At 33.4% G+C, this 19,872-nt stretch overlaps 1 protein-coding gene across 13 annotated transcripts in view; it reads left to right on the plus strand.

Moving 5' to 3' along the window:
• The window catches only part of CEP170 (centrosomal protein 170), a 108,434-nt gene that overhangs the window by 24,604 nt on the left and 63,958 nt on the right, over nucleotides 1–19,872 (plus strand). For all 13 annotated transcript variants that reach the window (XM_081039269.1, XM_081039274.1, XM_081039275.1 and 10 more), the window contains exons 2-4: nucleotides 2,066–2,211; nucleotides 8,880–8,969; nucleotides 15,871–15,949. In XM_081039269.1, the coding sequence (XP_080895395.1) occupies nucleotides 2,107–2,211; nucleotides 8,880–8,969; nucleotides 15,871–15,949 (274 nt within the window). In that variant the 5' untranslated portion in view covers nucleotides 2,066–2,106. The remainder of the gene's footprint in view (nucleotides 1–2,065; nucleotides 2,212–8,879; nucleotides 8,970–15,870; nucleotides 15,950–19,872) is intronic.

Consider the following 19,872-nt stretch of genomic DNA (forward strand, 5'->3'; position numbering starts at 1 on the left):
CTGCCCAGCCTCACGAGAGAGTATTTACTACATATCACAAGCCCAGGAAAAGATCAAAATTCAAAAATTTGAAGTATGGTTTCTACTAAATGCATATTGGTTTTATGCCACCATAAAGTTGAAAAATCTTAAGTGGAAACATGTAAGTCAGGGGACCTTCTGTATTTGGCAGACAGAGTGAGCCTGTCACTTCAAAGAAAAGAATTGACAATATTTTTTTTTTTTTGCCAATAAAATTTGAGCTTTCAAGAAAAATTTAGAGTTTTAAGGAACTTGGTTCTACCACCATGAGCTTAACAGCTGACCGTTACAGTAAGTGCTCATTTAACGTTGTAGATAAGTTCTGTGACTTTAAGCAAAACAGCATGTAATGAAACCAACTTTATCATAGGCTAACTGATATAAATAATATGGCATTTTATCAACATTTATAACAAAAATACCTTATTCCAGGACCTGCTGTAATTAAAAACTTTTCTGATGATATGGGTGATGAAATTAACAGATTCATGTTTTTAAATAATAAAATGAAATCTATGTCATCATTTGGAAGATCTATGTAACTCTGGGAACCAATACCTATTTTCAAAATGACCAATGCATGATATTACAAAATCCCTTTAAAGTAGAAGTTGGATTTTCTTGTAACATCGTATGATAAATTTCATATTCTGTGTTGTAAATAACTTCCAAAAAACTACCACTTGTAATGTTCTGTGTATCTAGCTCTGTGTAATGTAGTATCAAAGAAAATTATCTACACTTACTAGAAAAGACTTAAAATAAATTTCCCTTTTCCAACTTACTAAAGCCAGGTCTTTTAAAATATTTCAGGTTAAACAATATATGGTAACAGGTTGAATACATAGCAGATATGAAAATCTTCTATTCAGCTAGACGTTAAAGAGATGTTTTAAAATGTAAACCAGTGCTACTCTTATCACTAATTATTTTTGTTTTGGAAAGATAATTTTTTATTAAAATGTTCGTTATTTTTACATGAAATTGAGTAATTTATTATTTTAAACAAATTGATAAATACCAGTCTGTGTTTTCATTTCTAGTATGGTAGTCATTAATGTATTTGACCCATGTAAACATTTTTCTTAGAGTGTAAAAAGGTCCCAAGAACAAAAAGTTTAGGAATTGTTACTCTAGAAAAATGTATAGAGAAAGTAAACTACATGTTAGGACAGAGAAATTGAAATTGTATGTTTATGAAATTGCATTCATTGGTCTTCTACACTTGGTAGACAAAGAAGCAATTTCTTTGTTTTTTTTTTATTGTCCTTAATCTGATATCAAATATATTCATTTGAACTTAGTTTGTCTTTCTCAAATCATTTATAAGTTAGACATTCATTTGTACAATATTGGTAGTATTTGTAATACTGGTTATAATATTGGTTATATTGGTTAGCATTCTGATATGATCATTTGCTTGAGGATTCTACACCTTTAAAGTAATGCCCAAAGTTTTTCCGGAGTATGATAAATGTTTATTAGTTGACTGCCTACTTACCATGTTTCCCCGAAAATAAGACCTAGCTGGACAATCAGCTCTAATGCATCTGTTGGAGCAAAAATTAATGTAAGACCCGGTCTTATTTTATGATAGTATAAAATCAGGTCAATATAATATAATATAAATATAATATATAATATATAATATATAATATAATATAATTAATATAATATAATTAATATAATATAAATAATACAATACAATAACATATCGTGTATTATATAATAATATATACCAAGTCTTATATTAATTTTTGCTCTAAATGCTGCATTAGAGCTGATCAGCCAGCTAGGTCTTATTTTTAGGGAAACACGGTAATTGCCTAATCTCTTTTTATTTTTAATTAAACTTAATGGAGTCTGTGGACTTACTTTGCTAATGAGAATTTGATAGAGATGTCATTTCCTGGGACCTGTAGACTGTCTGTGTGATCAGGGGTAAATGTGAAATGCAGTTCTGAGACCTACTTACAGGGTTTGGTGATTCAATGCTAAAGTTAAAAATATCTGAATGTGTGTTTTTCTGAATATCTCTCCACAGGATGACGTAGCTTTGCTAAAGACTTAGAAGCTAAGCAGAAAATGAGCTTAACATCCTGGTTTTTGGTGAGCAGTGGAGGCACTCGCCACAGGCTGCCACGGGAAATGATTTTTGTTGGAAGAGATGACTGTGAGCTCATGTTGCAGGTAATTGCATCGACTTTCTGTATGTGTCTCAAAACCTGGAATTGGTAGAAAATATTTTTCTATTTCTTTGGAGAAGAACACTACTTAGATAGGAACTTTCTGGCTATCCCTCTGTTGGCTCTAGCTACCAGTTTAATTAATTAATTTTCTCCCCCTTGAATCATTTCAAAATAAGTCTTAGGGATTAAATTTTGAAAAATGAGAGCTCACAGTAGAGAAGCTTATTCTTAAGTAAGAAGTATCACATGCAGTTTTAAAATTAGACTTGTAAATAATTCATAAAATTAGCATGGCATGAAGTAAAACTGAATTTTAATTGTGGATACTTCAGTGATACTGATACTAGTTTTACTTCTTTTAGAGATGTTTATGATATCTTCCAGTAGTTTGCGTATAATTAAACATTGTTGATATTTATTGAACTATGTATAAAGGAATTAGTTTTAAAAGATACTTTTATGATGTTTTTGAGTAATTAGCAGAAAAACAGATCTTTCGATTTTTGAGGATTTAGATATTTTGGTAGGTAGGTCCAGCAATCTAGAATAAAGTCTTATTCCCTTGCCCTGCCCCCTTTTTTTTGGTTCAGAACAAGTACATAAGAGTAGAAATGTTTATTAGCCCAGTGGTTCTCAACTGGAGGATCCTGCCTTTCCCACTTCACACAGTCTTCTGTATCTGGAGACATTTTGGTTGTTACAGATGGTGGGGGTTGGAGGTGGTTGCTAGTGACACCTAGTCAGCAGAAACCAAGAGGTTGGGGTATTGCTAAATATCTTGCAGTATACAGCGTACTTATTCCAGCCCCTGCCAAACACACACAACAAAGAATTACCTGGCCCAAAATATCAATAGTGGCGAGATTGAGAAACCCTGAATTATTCCTAGAAGAATCAAATTTGCTGATTACATTTTTACTTTAAAATTAAAGAACTTATTTTATAGTTTTGAGACAATAAAAGTAAAGTAACTGTACAACTCTATGACTATACAAGTAAGTTGCATATACAGTGACACTTTAATTAAACAAATTCAACGAGAGAAATAGAATAGTACAGAGATTTTTCTGGCCTTCTCCATGAGATGGAGTGGTGAGCATGGCAACTGAGAAAAGGCAGTAATGATTCTGTTTGGATATAGGCCCATCGCAACTGGACCATATCTTAGGTTCAGATGGGGGAACTCATGTTTTCATTTTAAGGCTTTACATATCTGAAATCGTTCTACACATTGGTTAGGTCACTGTGATAATTAAATTTAAATTGTTAGAAGTACGAGTAGTTAATATTTTATTCCTTTTTAATAACTATATGAAAGATCTTGTGAAATGTGATTAAACTAATTCTGCATTTATGGTTTAAAACCCTCCATTGTTATCATATAGGAAACCAGTTGTTGGATTTTTAGAATCTCTGCCTGTGAATAATTTTTATGAGTTTCTTACCTTTAAAGATTTCAAGTACAAATAGATTTATTGGCATTTTAAAAAATACTTTGATGGTAATATGGCTTATAACCTAGTGCAAAAAGGAAACAAATGCTCCAAACATATGATCTGTTTGATTAGTTAAATTTTTTTTGATATTTATGACAAAATTTTTTTGAGTTTTATGTTTTTTATTTCATCTCATTCCAAAACAAGTAGTCTGAAAAATGTGGTCATTTAGAAGAAATGTGCTTGGATATTAAAAAGTAGGTTATCAAACGAGATTCTGGAATTTGAATTCTAATTCTACCACTTACCTTGGAAGCCATTGGCAAATTATACTTGCTGTGCTTGTTTGACTTTCTGTAGAATGATGATGTACTGTGTTTCATAAGACATATGCAAAATAAATCTTAGCTGTGGGTGAAAGGTGTCAAGTATAATTATTGGATGAAAATTATACTTTCTTTTATTTGAGTAATGCATTAATATTACTACTATTAAAAGAACCTTGCATTTGAATATTTTCTACTTCTTGATGTTCATTTATGCTATTTCAGTTCTTCTCAGCAATTTTCTGAAAGATATAGTCATCTTAATTTTACAGATGGTAAAATTAAGATTCAGAAAGACTTAGTCACTGGGTCAGTGTCACATAATCATTAAGTGGTGGCAGCTGGTATTAGAACCTTAATAACGTTGGCTCAGAGTCACAGTGGTCTTTCTGTTCTACTACCCTGCTGCTGCTTCAGCCATGTAACCTAAATTGTTTGGTAACTTAATTCTCATGCAAGTAAACATGCACAAATTTCTGTTGTAATAAATTGAATACTTCTTTGTATAAATAGTTACATTTTGAAAAATGTTCCTATCTAAATTCCAATTTTATCTTCATAAAATTTTCAGTTGCACCCATGGTTGAATTTTGCTGTTTTGAGAATCATATTAATTAAACATGTTTTTATTCTGATGCATAATAGAAACTTTAATGAAATTATATATGCCTTACTATTTAATATTATAATTTTCATACTGATGTAGGAACAGTCCCCAGGAGGACAATGGAATATGTTTTGAAGATCATAGGTAACTTATTTTCATTCGTCCTTGGGAGCACATAGCAAAGGATAAATTACTATGGTTGTAAAAATATAACTGGGTTTTAAAGAATTTTTCACCTATAGTATCTTTTAAAAAGACTTTTAAATGGTGATGGCACACAATGGCAATCTCTTTTGTTTGTCTTAGTGTAAGTATCCGTGTATTATTTCTGTGTCTTTTTCTTCCCCTTAGATCTTTAGTAGGAAAAGCAGTACTATAAGGGGTGACAATGATGTTATTAATAAAAAGTAGCCATTTCATACCCAAAGCATATATGACATATACCTGGTAATCATTTGTACCATTTCATGTGTTTGCTTTTAGTTAGAAATTAGTCAGCTTGAGTCCTTGATGTTTTTTCATTATGCTTGGCCTGAAATTGTTTTTTATGTTTTGCCTTTATTTGATGGCAGGCTTTTTGTTGTTTGTTTGTTTGTTTGTTTGTTTTGTAGGAAAAGAAAAAAATGCGTTTGCTTCATTTTAATACTTTTATTTTCCAAAATTTTCTGGGTTTATAATTAATTATCTTGTCTGAGAGTACACATTTTTCTGTTTGTTTGTTTTGGTTCTGTTTTTTTAAGTCACCCAGTTTGAAGGTTTCTTAAAAATTGATTTGAACTTTGTAACTTTGATACTTTTGTTATTGTATTATCTAAGAAAACTTTTCTGCTTCCATTTTTTATGAAATAACAATTGGCCAAACAGCATGTACTTTATTTCCAACAAACCTTTATTAAGTACCTACTGTGTGCTAGGCTCTATGCTAGGTGCTATGAGATCGACGTGTGTGCAGATCAGGTTTCTGTCCTTGAGTGCTTAGAGTATGGGAGAAGTAGAGGTGCATCTAAACAAGTAATTATATAAACAGTGTGAGACAGGACACAAAGAGAGAGTGGTCATTTCTACCTGCAATGAAATGTGGGGATGAGGCATCTGGAAAGACTTCATGGAGGAGATGGCTTTCAGCTGACTGATATTAAAAGATGAATGTTAGATGGTGGTTGGTACATGGTATTAGAGATAGCATAACATGCAGTGTCTGTTTGGGTCATTAAAATAATCCCTTGTAGTTTACATATGGGCCATCAAGGCAAACAGTTTGAGAGTTTACGACGGGAGTTAGAAGAGGCCAGATCTTGGAGGGCCTTGGTGCTATATTAAAGATGGTATGTTTCACCTGAGCCAGGAAGGCCACAGAGGAGCTTTTAAAGCAGGGTGCTATTGCTTTTTCTGACCCAACATGACATCCTGACTCCTTCACTCCTCAGTCCCCAAAGGTGGAGTGGCATCTCAACTCAGTGTACTCTGTTATTCTCTTATGTCTTTCATGTGTTCTACATTTTCTAGTGGGTGTTCTTACACTTACTTAACCCCTTATTTAAACAATTTTAGAGCAGGGTGAATGAATATGAGGTTTAGGGTCTTCCAGGTTTCTAGCTAGTTGTAAATGTAGTGAAATGACGTCTCCCAATTATTTCTCCTCAAACCATTTTTTTTTTGTATCTCTGATCCACATGTTCCTCTTCCCTGAAAAGCTGCCATTCCCTGGCTCCATGAGCAGCCGTTTCACTTGGTTCCCATATCTTATAGTAACTTTTCACTTTTCTTTGTGATTTTCCTTTTCTCAACTCTCTTTTAGATGTCTCCTTGAATTTCAGAACGTTCTTCTAAGGACTTTTTCTTTATATTCTCCTCACAGAGAGATTATTTATGATGATCCATTCAATATTTATTGAGAGCCTACATATACTTGAAATCTCACTTGCCTTACAACATACAGAGATTTTTATATTTAGATTAATTCAGTCATAAATCCATAATGAGAAATTATTTTTCTAGTGGTACTGCATTTCCTTCTTATAACCCTAATAACTGAATTTAGTACTTAATTAATTTAAACGGAACAACAAGTACAACAATAAAAACCAAATGAAGTTTAAGTAATTTTTAGGTTTAATGCAGATGTTTTACAGTGATTACACCTGTAACTTGCCATAACAGATGGTTTTCCAGTTAAGATACAGAGAAGTGGCGGTGATACTACTGTTAATAAAATTCCCGTTAATTCTGAGATTTGCAGTTTGTTCTAGAGAAATTGAGATTTCAGAGAAAACAAAATAAACCCAGAAAACAATCTTTAAAACTTTTAAGAAGAACAGAGTGCATGTATGATTAATGTTTAGGTATTGTTGGAAGATTGTTTTAGGTCACACACTGTTTCTTCCTAATGTCAGTTACTTTAATATAGGGGTTTGTATTCCAGAACGGAAGACCAAAGCTTTTTCAAAATGGAATTTAAGCTAATTGGGGAAGGGGATTTTAATTTTAGTAATATTTGCTTGGAAAGGATCATTTCAACTAGGATTTACATCTGAATTGTTAGGTTATTAATTGCTGACCTTCTCCCCCTTTTGTTTATGTGGCTAAGAGTTAAGCTCTGTTTGCTTTAGCTAAAAGTGTCAGCGGTTAGTTAACATTTCCTGTAAGTGCCCCTTTTGCTGTCTCCTGTTGTCTTTGAGTTTCCCTAGAGACTCCTTCTTAAATAGTCTGAGCTTTGTTTTTTTCCCATTTTAATCCCTTATTATGTATATTTGTAAGTCCCTGTTGATGTGATGGTAAGGTTTGGGGAGAGGGGAAGCATTCTGTAATTCTGTGAATTTTTGTTTTTTTGTTTGTTTGTTTTTTTGTCCTCATTCTTGGGTGGTAAGACAGGGAGGCTGAAGTTGGGTGTTTCCATTTTCCCATGTCAGTTAGACTCTGGTAAAACCTACGTTGGTTGAGCTTTGGTAAAACCTATGTTGGTTGAGCTCTGGTAAAATAGTTTTCCTTGAGGGAAGGCCATTGGTGAGGAGAACAGAATCTTCCGGCTATTTTTCATGAAGTTCACTTTTCTCCTTACTCTTCCTGAAGCAGGAGAAGACTTTTCTCCTATCTTCCTCTGAGATTTTTGTGAGCCTTCTTGAGATAAAGCTCATGAAAATGCATTGTCCTCTCAAGGCTGTGCCCTGAGTGTTTTTCTCTCTTAAGCTAGTTCACATGCAAGTCTCCCGCAGTTAGTTACCTTTAAGTTTTTCTACCGCTTGCTGCCTGCAGCAGTGGTTTCTGCCGCTAGTACGCTGTCATTCTCTGTATTCACCCATCTCTCCACTTTTCAGGTTGGCAATTGGCCTTATGAGCTCAGTTCTTTGATGAAAATAAAATGAGTTTTTGATTGTCAGTTTGGTTACCTTTTTTGTTTTGAGGATGAGAGCGATGACTTCCAAGCTCTCTATGTTGAACTGGAAACTGGAAGTCACGTGTCTTCTCCATTTTGGATGCTTCTTGGCTTTGTAGTGTACCAAGATTCATGTGGTAACCCTGTAATAAACTGTTACTGAGTTCAGATTCGGTGGTTGTCAGACTGTTTCTTCCTGTGACTATACTGCATATGCTTCCTTTCAGTAAAAGTTTCCACAGGCTTAGAGTTTATCTTTCAGGTGCTTCCATCTGCAAACAGTTCACTAAGCTCTGGAGAGAGGGGGCTGAGGGTGAGAACTTTAAAGAGAATTAAAAGCAATTTTCAAAAAACAGTTTGCCATTTTAATTCTTTTTGACGTTCTCTCTTTTTCCCTGTCAGAGCTCTTTCATGAATTTCAGTTTTACAATCTATATGAAGATAATTTTATTCAGGAACATGGCATATTGTATCCCTTTTCTCATATCTTTGGAGTACTTAGACAATCTATGTTGTAGTTTTAGGTATTAAAAGAAGAAAATCCTGTAGGTTAATGTTTTTTTTTTTTTTACAATACGATACATAAAACATTATAAAATTCATGATTACCATATAACAGTTTAAAATTTAAAAAAATTACTCGTATATTTAACAAAGTCAGTTGATTTAAATTCTCTCAAAAGTAGGATGTGTGAATCTGGTAGAAAAGAATGTCTTAAAATTATGGCTGCATTCCTCATTGGGGAGTGCCAAATTTGTGTTGTATAGTAACACAGTTTAAATGTCATTTAATCCACTTTTACTTTGATATTTTCCTATATTTGTCTACTATCCTATTAATAATACAAAGTATCTAGCCCAAAATCTGTGTGTGTTATTTATTCCCATATTTTCTTCTATTTATTAACTTTAAAATTTTTCTTTCAGTCTCGTAGTGTGGATAAGCAACATGCTGTAATCAATTACGATGCCTCTACGGATGAACATTTGGTCAAAGATTTGGGCAGCCTAAATGGGGTAAGTAAAGAGCTTATTTTTTGTTTTATTTGACTATAAATTGAATGTTGTAAGAAGACAAATTAGATTACATTTTCTGTTTGTATTGTATTTCCTTTTCTTCAGTTTACATTTTACTTTTAAATGTTTGCTAGGTACATAGCACTTTGGGGACCATACAATAGAATGTGAAACTAGTCCATGTTCTCATGAAACTGTATAGGTAGTAAATACTTACAAGAATTCAGAAGGTTCTTGATTATTATCTGTTATGTTTAAAAAGACTTCTTTAAGGAGATTAGATGAAAGCTTTATCTCACTTAATGGCTTATGTGTGGGAAAACAGCCGTAAGGCATAGCAGTAAGAATGCAAAAAAAAAGCACTCGTGAGACACACAGAAGCATGGGTTAACTTTAGAAAATAAAGGTGGAAATATGGTTTGGTACCAGATGGTGGAGGACCTAGAACCTTCTATACTAGAGTAAAAAGAAGTGAAACACATCCATTTACCTTAACAAATATGGTTATGTGATCTAACCACCAGTGTTCATTATTGCTTCTTTGGATTCCTGCTTTGAAGATATTTTTTGTGTTACTGTAGTAAATTTTTCCCTAATTCTTCAATTGATCTTTCAACATTGGAAAAGTGTAATTAGCCACATAATAAGAGAATACTGAAGTACTGAATAATTTGTCTTATTACTTTTCTTATGGCTCTGCTAGCATAAGCAAATGCAGTATTGTTCATATCTGTGTTGTTGAATATCTTAAAATGAATATAACAGAAACTAAATGTATCCCAACTGCTTTTAAGTGCTACTGCTTTTCAAAAAATACATTAAACATGTGGAAAACATATGCAGAAATTTGGCAAATACAGTAAAACATTTTTTCTTGTTCTGAATTGGCCTGCTACTGAAGGACTTTGTATGTATTCGAGATACTTTTTTTGTAGGCATGTTTTCCTGTTGGTTTTATTCAAGCCTTTATTTGATTCTCATGCACATAGAATTAAGTCTAAATCCTTCAGGTTTGACCTGAAATAGCTCACATTGGCATCACCCACATTTCCAGATTCATGCTACATCACACTTTCCCTTGCCATGCTTCCAAAACAGTAGTTTCATACCATACTGTCTCCTCCAAAGAATTTGTTAGATTTTCTTCAGCCTAGTACTTCCCCCATCTGCCTTATAATTTATAAAATTCATACTTACTTTTTAAAGTAAAACCAAAATTCCCCTTTTTTCTGAAGGGAGCAAAGAAAAGGTATTTGGGGCTATTAACTTGCCAGTGTTGTTAAGTTGAATGGATGAAAGTAGAAAGTGATAGGCAAACTAGGTGGAAACTTTTAACATGAGGCATATATAAGTAAGCAGTTTTGATTTCCAGCTCCTATTTGCAAAATTGTTTCCTTCTTTCTCCACACCTACAACCTTTTGTTTTAAACTCTGTTTGGGGTGCTTGATTATCAGCCTTGTGTTAAATCTACTTTTGCATTACTTGTCACTGTGATGCATTATGAGCTCCTAACAGTTCATGTGTCTTTAGCATCTATAAATATAACACAACGCCTAGTTCAGGGCTTTGCACAATGCATGAACCCAATGAATTTGTTTTGAATGGAATTAAATTAATTTTCTGTATGAGGGACTTTACATTGAAAACTTTTAATCTACTTCTGCAGAGTATTCTGTAGAGTATGTTGAGAATGTTACATCCTGTTTTTAAGCCTAGAAAGTTTCATCTTGACCACAGTGCTGTTCAAAGGTGTCTTTGCATTCTTATCTTGGAAAATAATAAGTGAGAATTACATCACAGTGTACTTTTTAAGAGACTGATCAAATATAAAAATTATTTGGTGTTGGTTGTAAAAGAAATCAGGTGAAATATTAACTTCTAAGTTTCTGTAGGTTGACCTTTCTCATAATTTCATTATGTTAAATAATTTTATGAAATGCAATAACTCAGAGAGCAAATCTGCATTTTGAACTTGAAATCAGGACCTGGATTTGAATATCAGTTTGTAATTTACCAGAGGTATATAACCTGGGACAATTAATTTCCCTGAACTTCGATTTCCTCATGTCTATTCATATTAGTTCTCATAGTTGTATGAAAATTTAATGAGTTGAAGTTTTGAATTTGAAGACTCAATGCAAAGTTTATTTACCTTGCTTTAGCTTTAAAATAGTGAAACAATAATTCCACTTTGTAGTATTGTGAGGATTAAATGTGACAATACATGTGGTATGTGACTATTCCAGAACTTCAAAGCATTACACAAATGATAAATGTACTGTTACCCAAGTAACAGCCTAGAAAATATGCCAGGATTGACTTTGGTAGCCAAAGTCTATGAACTGCCAACTAGCATGCATTTTATTCCTAAGAGAATTTGTAGACTATTGATCACAGCCTACTTATTCTTAATATTCATATAATTGTAGAAAATTGTGCATCAGGTTAAAAGTAGTGATTTCAGAAGTAAGGGGACACATGTAGTGGTTATGAGCGCAGCGTGAATTCATACTAGTAGTGTAACCTTAGACAGGTTGCTTCATTTTTCTGTTCCTCAATTTTTTAATAGAAATAGTAAAATGATAGTCCTCTCAGGTTGTGAAGCTATAAATAAAATTTAAACGCTTTTAATAATAACGACTTTTCAGTGTTGTTATGGTAAGAAAAGCAGTTAAAACAAGCTTAGCAACCTGTAGCCTATGCAATAAATATACTGTATGTATATATATACATATATATATATGTATATATATACACACACACACACACATATATATATATTTTAAAGCATTTACCAACTAGACTCAATTTATAAATAACTCTACTTGTGACTTCCACCCCTTCTTCCTTTCACTTTACCCTAAAATATAATCCCCAGGGACCTAGATGTACACTTGATGTTATTGCTACCAGAAATGAGGTCGCTCTGCCTGGGTAAGCTGGAACTGGTTCTGGAGCTGTTGTGGTGGTTGGGTAATTTCCGTGCAAGGCCCTTAAGAAGCCTTATTTGCCTTCGGTTCTTCCTACCTCCTCGCTCCCCTGGAGCACGTACCCTCTGATAGCACCAGGCCCTCCGTGGTACCACCACCATCCCTCCCAGCTCCGCTTTTTGTTACCAGGCTGCTCCTCAGCTCCCTGAGTCCCAGCCCCAGCTCTGTCCTCCTTTCACACTGGAGTTCCTGCCAGCATCAGACCAGAGTGCGCTAGAGTGGGGAAGACTCTAGGAATGGTTCTGAAAGAAGAGGAGACTTGTCACTGGCAATGTGATTGAAGTGGTTCTGCTCCTGGCCACGCCACTCACATTTCCACGAGCATTAATATAATATGTGGTGGTTATATGATTTTATCCTATCAATTATATAATTTAGTTGTATGTGAATTAAATAGGTATTTATGTAGTTCGGTTACTTCTGTGAGGTTAGTGGTTTGCATGGAGGAGTGTGGGCAGCTGGCCTGGCTTGGACACCCAAGCTTCTGTGATGTGGCGAGAACATGAGATTTGTAGCTCAGAGACCTGCATCTGAATCCCAGCAATTCCACTTCTCAACTCAGATCTTGAGTGTTACTTCACTGTCTTTGCCTCATTGTCCTTATCTGTCCTGCCTACCAGATAGAGGTCTGATAAAATGACACTGACATAAGAAAAATCTATTTTTCTGTCCATATTTAATTTATGAAAATGCTTTGTAATTGCTTTAATTGCTTTAACAATGATTTTTGCATGTGTTGTTCTTTGAAATTTTCTCCTTTTATTACTTTGGACCTTCAGGAGACAACACATACTTTCCTCCAGATGTTTTCACTTGCAGTTTTGTGAGCTAAAACTTTGTGTCTGGCTTATATTTTCTAAGCCTTTTTAGACCTTAGGGAATATTTCTCTCCTATATGCCAGCGTGTTAAAAGTATGTTTCTTGATCTCTGAAAATACCTAGTATATGTTAAATACGCAATAGATGCTTAATAATTAGGAGAGTCGAGCAGTTTTAAGCTTTAAAATGAATCTTATAGGTCATCTTCACCATTTTGAGTAAATATGGTGTTTTACGTTGAGATAGTTTTAAATAAAATTGGCTCATAACTGTGACATTCCTCTTGCACAGTATATATAATTATTTATCTTCCGCTACCAAACATCAGTGAATTAATATTTTCTTCTATTCTTCTCTTTTCTGTCATTTTCCTCAGCTTTTTTGTTTTGTAATTATACATAGAACATTTTGGTAAATTCAAGACGTAAGTTTTAAAACTTACATTAAATTTTACATTGCACATTATTAAAACACTTATACATTATTAAAACACTCTAAAATGTTTGCTTTGGAAATGAACCTGAAATTAGTGTTTAGAAATGCCTGAAGCCTTTGAATTTTCTTTCTGTTAACATTTAGACCTTTCTGTGAAGCATGTTAAAAGCTTGTAATTTAGGATTACTCATAAATCATGCCAAGGTGTGATCTCGAATTTTAGCAGTATTCCTCTGTCTCCATATTATCTGTGCTTGAAATAAACATCACAACTTCTTCTAATTTTTTCTGTAGACTTAAAAACTATATAACCATAATAACATAATCCCCTTATATATTTTACTGTACATCGTTCAGGATCCTTCTAAACTTCCTTACCATAGAGGGACCCTTCCCAAGTGTTATATCCATCTCAAATCTAATAAAATAGAAGATGAAAAAATGGAATTCAAAAGGAAAGAGTAAAGTAATTTTTAAAGTTTCAACTTATCAAAGAAAAATTTGTCGGGTATTTATATGGTGTCTGCATTCTGGGCAATTAAGTATAACATTGTTCTGTGTTCTATAAATCTAGCAAATTCTAGGTCTTTAACTTCCAACATGCCAAGAATAACAGTCATTATCATTTACCATATGTCTCCAATGGACCCTTTGTCTGTTTACAAATAGTTTATACAACTAAGCATAAAAGGATAATGAAAAACAACTTGAAATTTTAATTAAAATTAGTCATGACAGATTCCAATTTTTATTCCATATTTTTATGGTTTTGAAAGGTATGTAGATACACAAACTATTTCATGTTCATTGAGCACCACTTAACTACTCATCAGTTGTCATACATTCACCTGGAACATTTATATCCATTTTATAAATATCCAATTCAGATTTCAAGTACGTCTCTAGCTGGTATCTAGTTTATCATCATTTCTAGTTCTTACTCTTACATTGTCAAAATGCATTATTTTAAAGACTTTTATGACAGCTTAAAATTTTTTTAAGAGATGGCCATCTCCTTCAAAAATTGCAGAACATTTCTTATTTTTAGGTTTATAAACAACAAATCAGTCCACTAATTTTATTTCTACATCACCTCTTTCCTTCTAGTTACCTTTGTATAGATACCTTCGTTGAGCATTTATCCACTTACGAACTAAATCAAATAAGTGTTGGAACACAAACATCAATAAAATGAAAGAATACTGTCAAAATTTCTTTTAAAATACATAATGGCTTAGGTTTTTGTTGAAAATAGTGCATGATTCTTCTTATTGAATGGCTAACTGGAAAAACAGTATATGTGTATATTTTTTGTCATTAGGAACATTCTTCTCTCTTTTGTTAGAGAAAATTCTTACATTCGAGAAAATCCATTTAGGGTTATCTTCATCTGAAGACTCATGGTCTGATATTTTGCTGCTGTCTGTCTTTTTGTATTCATCTTATAATTGTGAAAGATCTTCCTGTCTGTTTTCACCTTGCTTTTATGGATGTTAAATGAAAAATTCTGAATTCTCAGTTATGCTCTTTGCTAGCTGGCGGGAGGAGGGGGGAGGGGAAGGACAAAGATAGTATCTCCAGATGTCTTTTATGTTTTCTTGGAAAGATGGTGCAATATTTTGAGTAATGCTGTAAGAAAACTGGAGGTTGGTGCAATAAATGATGATTTATTTCATGATGGCATCATCCTGCTATGTCGCTGTTTTTCACGACTGTAGCCACTACCCAATGTATTCAAGTGCTATTGAGCGCTTGAAATGTGAATGGTCTAAAAAAAAGTATAAAAATAAAGAATTTAAAGTATCTTGTTAATTTTTACATTGACTATTTGTTAAAATAGTCCTACTTTGGACATGTAGATTAAATTAAAAGTATATTATTAAACTAATTTTACCACTTTCTTTTCAGCTTTTTAATGTGCCTACTAGAAAACTTAATAGTATACGTGTGGCTTGCAATATATTTCTGTTGGATAGTGATATTTTAGGTAATTCGTTATTCTGTTTTATTTTGGTCATCTTTAGCATAGTTAGAAATAATTGATGAGTAATGATGAAATAATTACAGTATGACGAAATAGAATGTTTCAAGATGCAGGAAAAATAAGATCACTAAGGTCCTATATGTATCTTAGATTCATAAATGGGTCCAAAGGACTCATGGCAGTTGTAAAATAGAATGTGTTTTATTCATTTTCTTTAAAGTAAATTTTCTTTTTGTTATTTTGAAAACTTCTAAGAATAAAAGTAATGAAATATCAATCCTCAGAAACAATTAGAATTGGCCAAAAAAGCTAAAATTGAGTTCAGTACACCCTGATGACCGAGAGTTAAGTATTTTACCCTTTACAGTTTGCCAGCTTCCGGGTAGGAGCTTTTCTTGGCATCATTTTTAGGAGCCTAAATTTGTCTGGGCAGCATGGCGGACTTAGAGAACAGCGACCTGGTTCTTTGTGTGTTAGCAGTAATAGTAATACAGGGCTGAGTATGAAATCCTTTATCCGCGTGTAAGATACATGACACATGTTAGGATACGCGAACTGTATTACCCACCATCTGATACGTACTTCTCAGTATCAGTTTTGAGTATTTGCTGGTCTGAAATGTAGTAATTCATACTTTACATATAACCTAACATCTTTTTTTTTTCCTTACAGACTTTTGTGAATGATGTAAGGATTCCAGAACAGACTTATATCACTTTGAAACTTGAAGATAAGCTGAGATTTGGATATGATATCCTTATATGATTTTGTGCATTTATTAAATATTCAGAAAATCTTTACTCTGGTATAAATTAACATTTCCTGAGATATAAAAATTCACAATATAGGCATGCTAGAAGTCTCTGTGCCTTCCCATGCTAAAATACATGTTTAAAAATAATACACATATTTTCTGTTACTATATCTGTTCCTAAAAATAATCCTGGAAAAATTGATGGACAGCTATTTTTCCCTCCTTCTCTCTATATATAGGTTCAGCAGAGGTCTCCCTGCAGTGCTACTGCATATGTAGTTTGGGTATCAAAGAATGTACTGAGGAGAGGACAGAAGTGTTTAATATTAGCCCAGCCCAGGGATATTTTTGTTGTTGTTGGACGATAACGGCACAGATACCGCCCCAGAGGAATGTACGAATTTAACCCTGCCTCTCCTTCCTTCCCCACTTTTACTCCATTTTATTTATTCCATCTCTGCTGCCTATTTAATTCAAAATTTTTATGCACTTAGTGTGTATTTAAAAATAGGATTCTAAGACCTGAACAGGAACATGAGTGTGTTCTACTACCTAGGATAGGGTGAAGAATCACTAGTGAAGAGAAGGGATGTGGTTGATTGAAGAAAATAAAAACATTTCTATTCATACTAAGCAAAAACTTTGTAAAATGGACTTATTTAAATACAGGTATTCTACATTATGCAGATATTAAAATATAGGTATTCTACATTATGCTGAATGTTTTCCTTCAGTTTTAATTTTTTCCATTACTACATTTAACTGGACTTCAGTATTAAGGAATGTATTAAATACACTGGCAACTTCGATGGAGTTTTATCATTCTGCAGAGAAAATTTAGTCTCAGCTAAGTAGAGTTGATATTTAAATGTATTAACACTTTAAAATTGTTCTCAGCGCATAACTAGTTTTTATTTTATGTTTAACTTAGACTTTATGAAAAAATAGTTTTACACATCACTTTACCGTTCCAGTTGTAGAGCCAAAGGAACATATGAAAAGTGAAACCGTTAAACATTAATACTTTTGAGTTATATATTTTAAATCCTTTTAAAAAATATGTACCATAAAATGAAGTGTTAAGGGCAAAGGGCTTGAAGCAAGAACATGTTTGGCTTGTTTGAGGAACAACATGAAAAGTCGGTGTGGCTGAAGCCAGTGAAGAGCAGGATAGACCAGAATATAACTACTTTGTTGTTAGCAAACAGCGCTTATCTTTTAAAGGGATTTAAATGATAAGAAAAATGTTTTCTATTTTTATGTCCAGTGTACGCATGTCTTAAACCAATGTAGCTACCTTTTCTCATGTTCTTCATTCCTTGTTATAGACTCATATTTTCATCTAGTATCATTTTCTTCTGCCTGAGGGCTTCCTTTAACATTTCTTTCAGTATAGTTCTGCTGGTGATGAATTCTTTCAGCTTTTTATCTGATAAAGTATTTCATCTTAGTTATTGCAAGTTATTGCTTTCAGAATTCTAAACAAAAATTCTGGGTGACAGTTCATTTCTTTCAGTACTTTAAAGATGTTACTCCCCTTTTTTCACTTGCATTGTTTCCCTTTATCCCTAGTTTTGAGCAATTTGAGTATGATGTTCCTTGGTATAGTTTTCTTCATATGTCTTGTGCTTGGGATTTGTTGGACTTCGTGGATCTATAAGTTTATAGTTTTAATCAAATTTAGAAAAATTTTTAGCCATTATTTCTGTTAACTGTTTTTTTCTGTCCTATTCCCTTTTCCTTCAAGGACTTCAATTAAATGTTTATTAGGATACTTGAAGTCATCTCCCATCTTACTTATGTTCTGTTTAATTTTTTTTTAATTATGTGTTCTCTCCATGTTTCAATTTGAATTTTTGTTATTGCTGTGTCTTCAAGTTTACCAATTTTTTTTGGTGATGTCTAATCTGTATAGTTTCCATATATAGATGTTGAATTTGGATTTTGTTTTTGATATCTTCCAAATTTCTATATAACTTTTTGAACACAAGAATGCAATTCTAATTTAACTTTTGGCATCTTTGTTGACATCAGTGTCAGTTCTGCACCAGTTTCATGGATTGATTTTTACAAGCATAGTAATTTTTGGTTGGATGGCAGATATTGTGAATTTTACTTTGATAGGTATTGTATGCATATTTTGTATTTAAATATTATTGAGCTTTGTTTTGAGACACAGGTTACTTGGAAATCGTTTTATCACTTTGGGTCTTGCTTTTAAGATTTGCTAGGCTTCTAAGATTAGCCTGGGGCTAATTATTCACCAGGCAATTAATACACAGGCAAGACCTTTCTCTGTACTCTACTGTAGGGATCAGCAAACTCATTGGCTAATCTAGCCCTCAGCCTGTATTTGTAAATAAAGTTTTATTGGAACACAGTCACACCCACTCATTTACATATTTCTATGGCTGCTTTTGCACTACCACAGCAGAGTTGAGAAGTTGCAACAGATATCATATGGTCTACAAAATACATCAAATATTTACTGTCTGGCCCGTTACAGAAAAAGAAAAAATGGCTGACCTCTGCGTTGTCCAGTACCGATGATTCATGAGGTTTTCCAGCCTGGCTGTTGGGAGCAGACACTGTTCCAGACCCTGTGTGAGCAGTGGGCACTGTTTTCATACTTTCAGATGGTTCTTGCCACTGCCGTAGGTAGTAGTTTTCTCATATGCATGTGCTGATCAGTACTCAGTTGCATACTTGAGCAAGACCCTCTTAAAACGTCTGGAATTCCCTCTCTGGCAACTTTCTTTTCTTCAGCACACAGTCCCATGAACTCTAGTCACTTTCTTCCAGACTCTCACCCCAGTTTCCTCCAGGCAGTCTTCCAGGCTCTGCCTGGATTACCTCTCCTAGTGTGACCTGGAAGCTCTCAAGGTAGTGGACTAGGGTAGTGACTGGACTTAACATTCCAGGAAACACTGTCTTTTGTTGCCTGATATTGCTTGTCTTGCTAACTATTATTTCATATATTTTGTCCATATTTTTGTTATTTTAAGATGTCTTGGCCCAAAGCAGAAGTCTGATAAGTGGAGTTTGGACATTTTAAATATACAAGTTGAATTCAGGGGAGGACAGAACTTTGGGGATTTTTATTTAAAACCTGAGAACAAATGAGATCACCAAGGGAGTGAATATAGATTGGTAAGATGAAAAACTGGTACATTCCATCATTAAGAGGAGGGAGAGATGAGGGACTAGTATAAAAGACTAAGAAGGAACCACTAGTGAGCTGGGAGAAAGGAAAATCAGAGTTTGGTATGGTTTCTGTACTTAGTTGAAAATGATTTATTAAACATCACTTAAGTACTTTAATTCTCAAGATTTCCCCCTCCTCAACATCCCAGTCATATGAGTTATTGCAAAATATTATTATATATAATTACATATATAAAAATGGAATTCTCTTTTCCCAAGGTTGTCTGCTCCTGCCATAATGGTCCACAAAATAATTCGGTTAATCATATTAGAAATAAGGTAAAAATCGTTTTCATAGCTTCTAAGATCGTGATTTATCTATATTCGGAATACTGTATATTGCATTGTTTGTATGGCAGTCCAGATAATGGCTGCTAAAATGATGAAGAGGGGGATAAACATATTAAAAATTTGCTCTTCATTCAGAGAAGTTAAGATTTTTTTTCTGATTCATGTGGTTTATATCCACAAAAAATCGCACTTTTCCAATTTTCTTAAAAATAGAGGACATTTCTCAGAGCTTGAAAGAACTGAATTTAAGAAATTGAGATGAGCCATTAGATAAAAAACACTATGTTCCTATAGAATAGGGTATTCTATAACTTGGACAAGGTATTCATCTTCTAAAATAAAATATTTTTTGGAATATACAGACAAAATTAATAGATTAAAACTTTGTGAAAGGTTTTCTACCATAACTTTTTAAAAACCTTTGG

The sequence above is a fragment of the Rhinolophus hipposideros genome (assembly GCF_964194185.1).
Source record: "Rhinolophus hipposideros genome assembly, chromosome: 26".
In the NCBI taxonomy this organism is placed as follows: Eukaryota; Metazoa; Chordata; class Mammalia; order Chiroptera; family Rhinolophidae; genus Rhinolophus; species Rhinolophus hipposideros.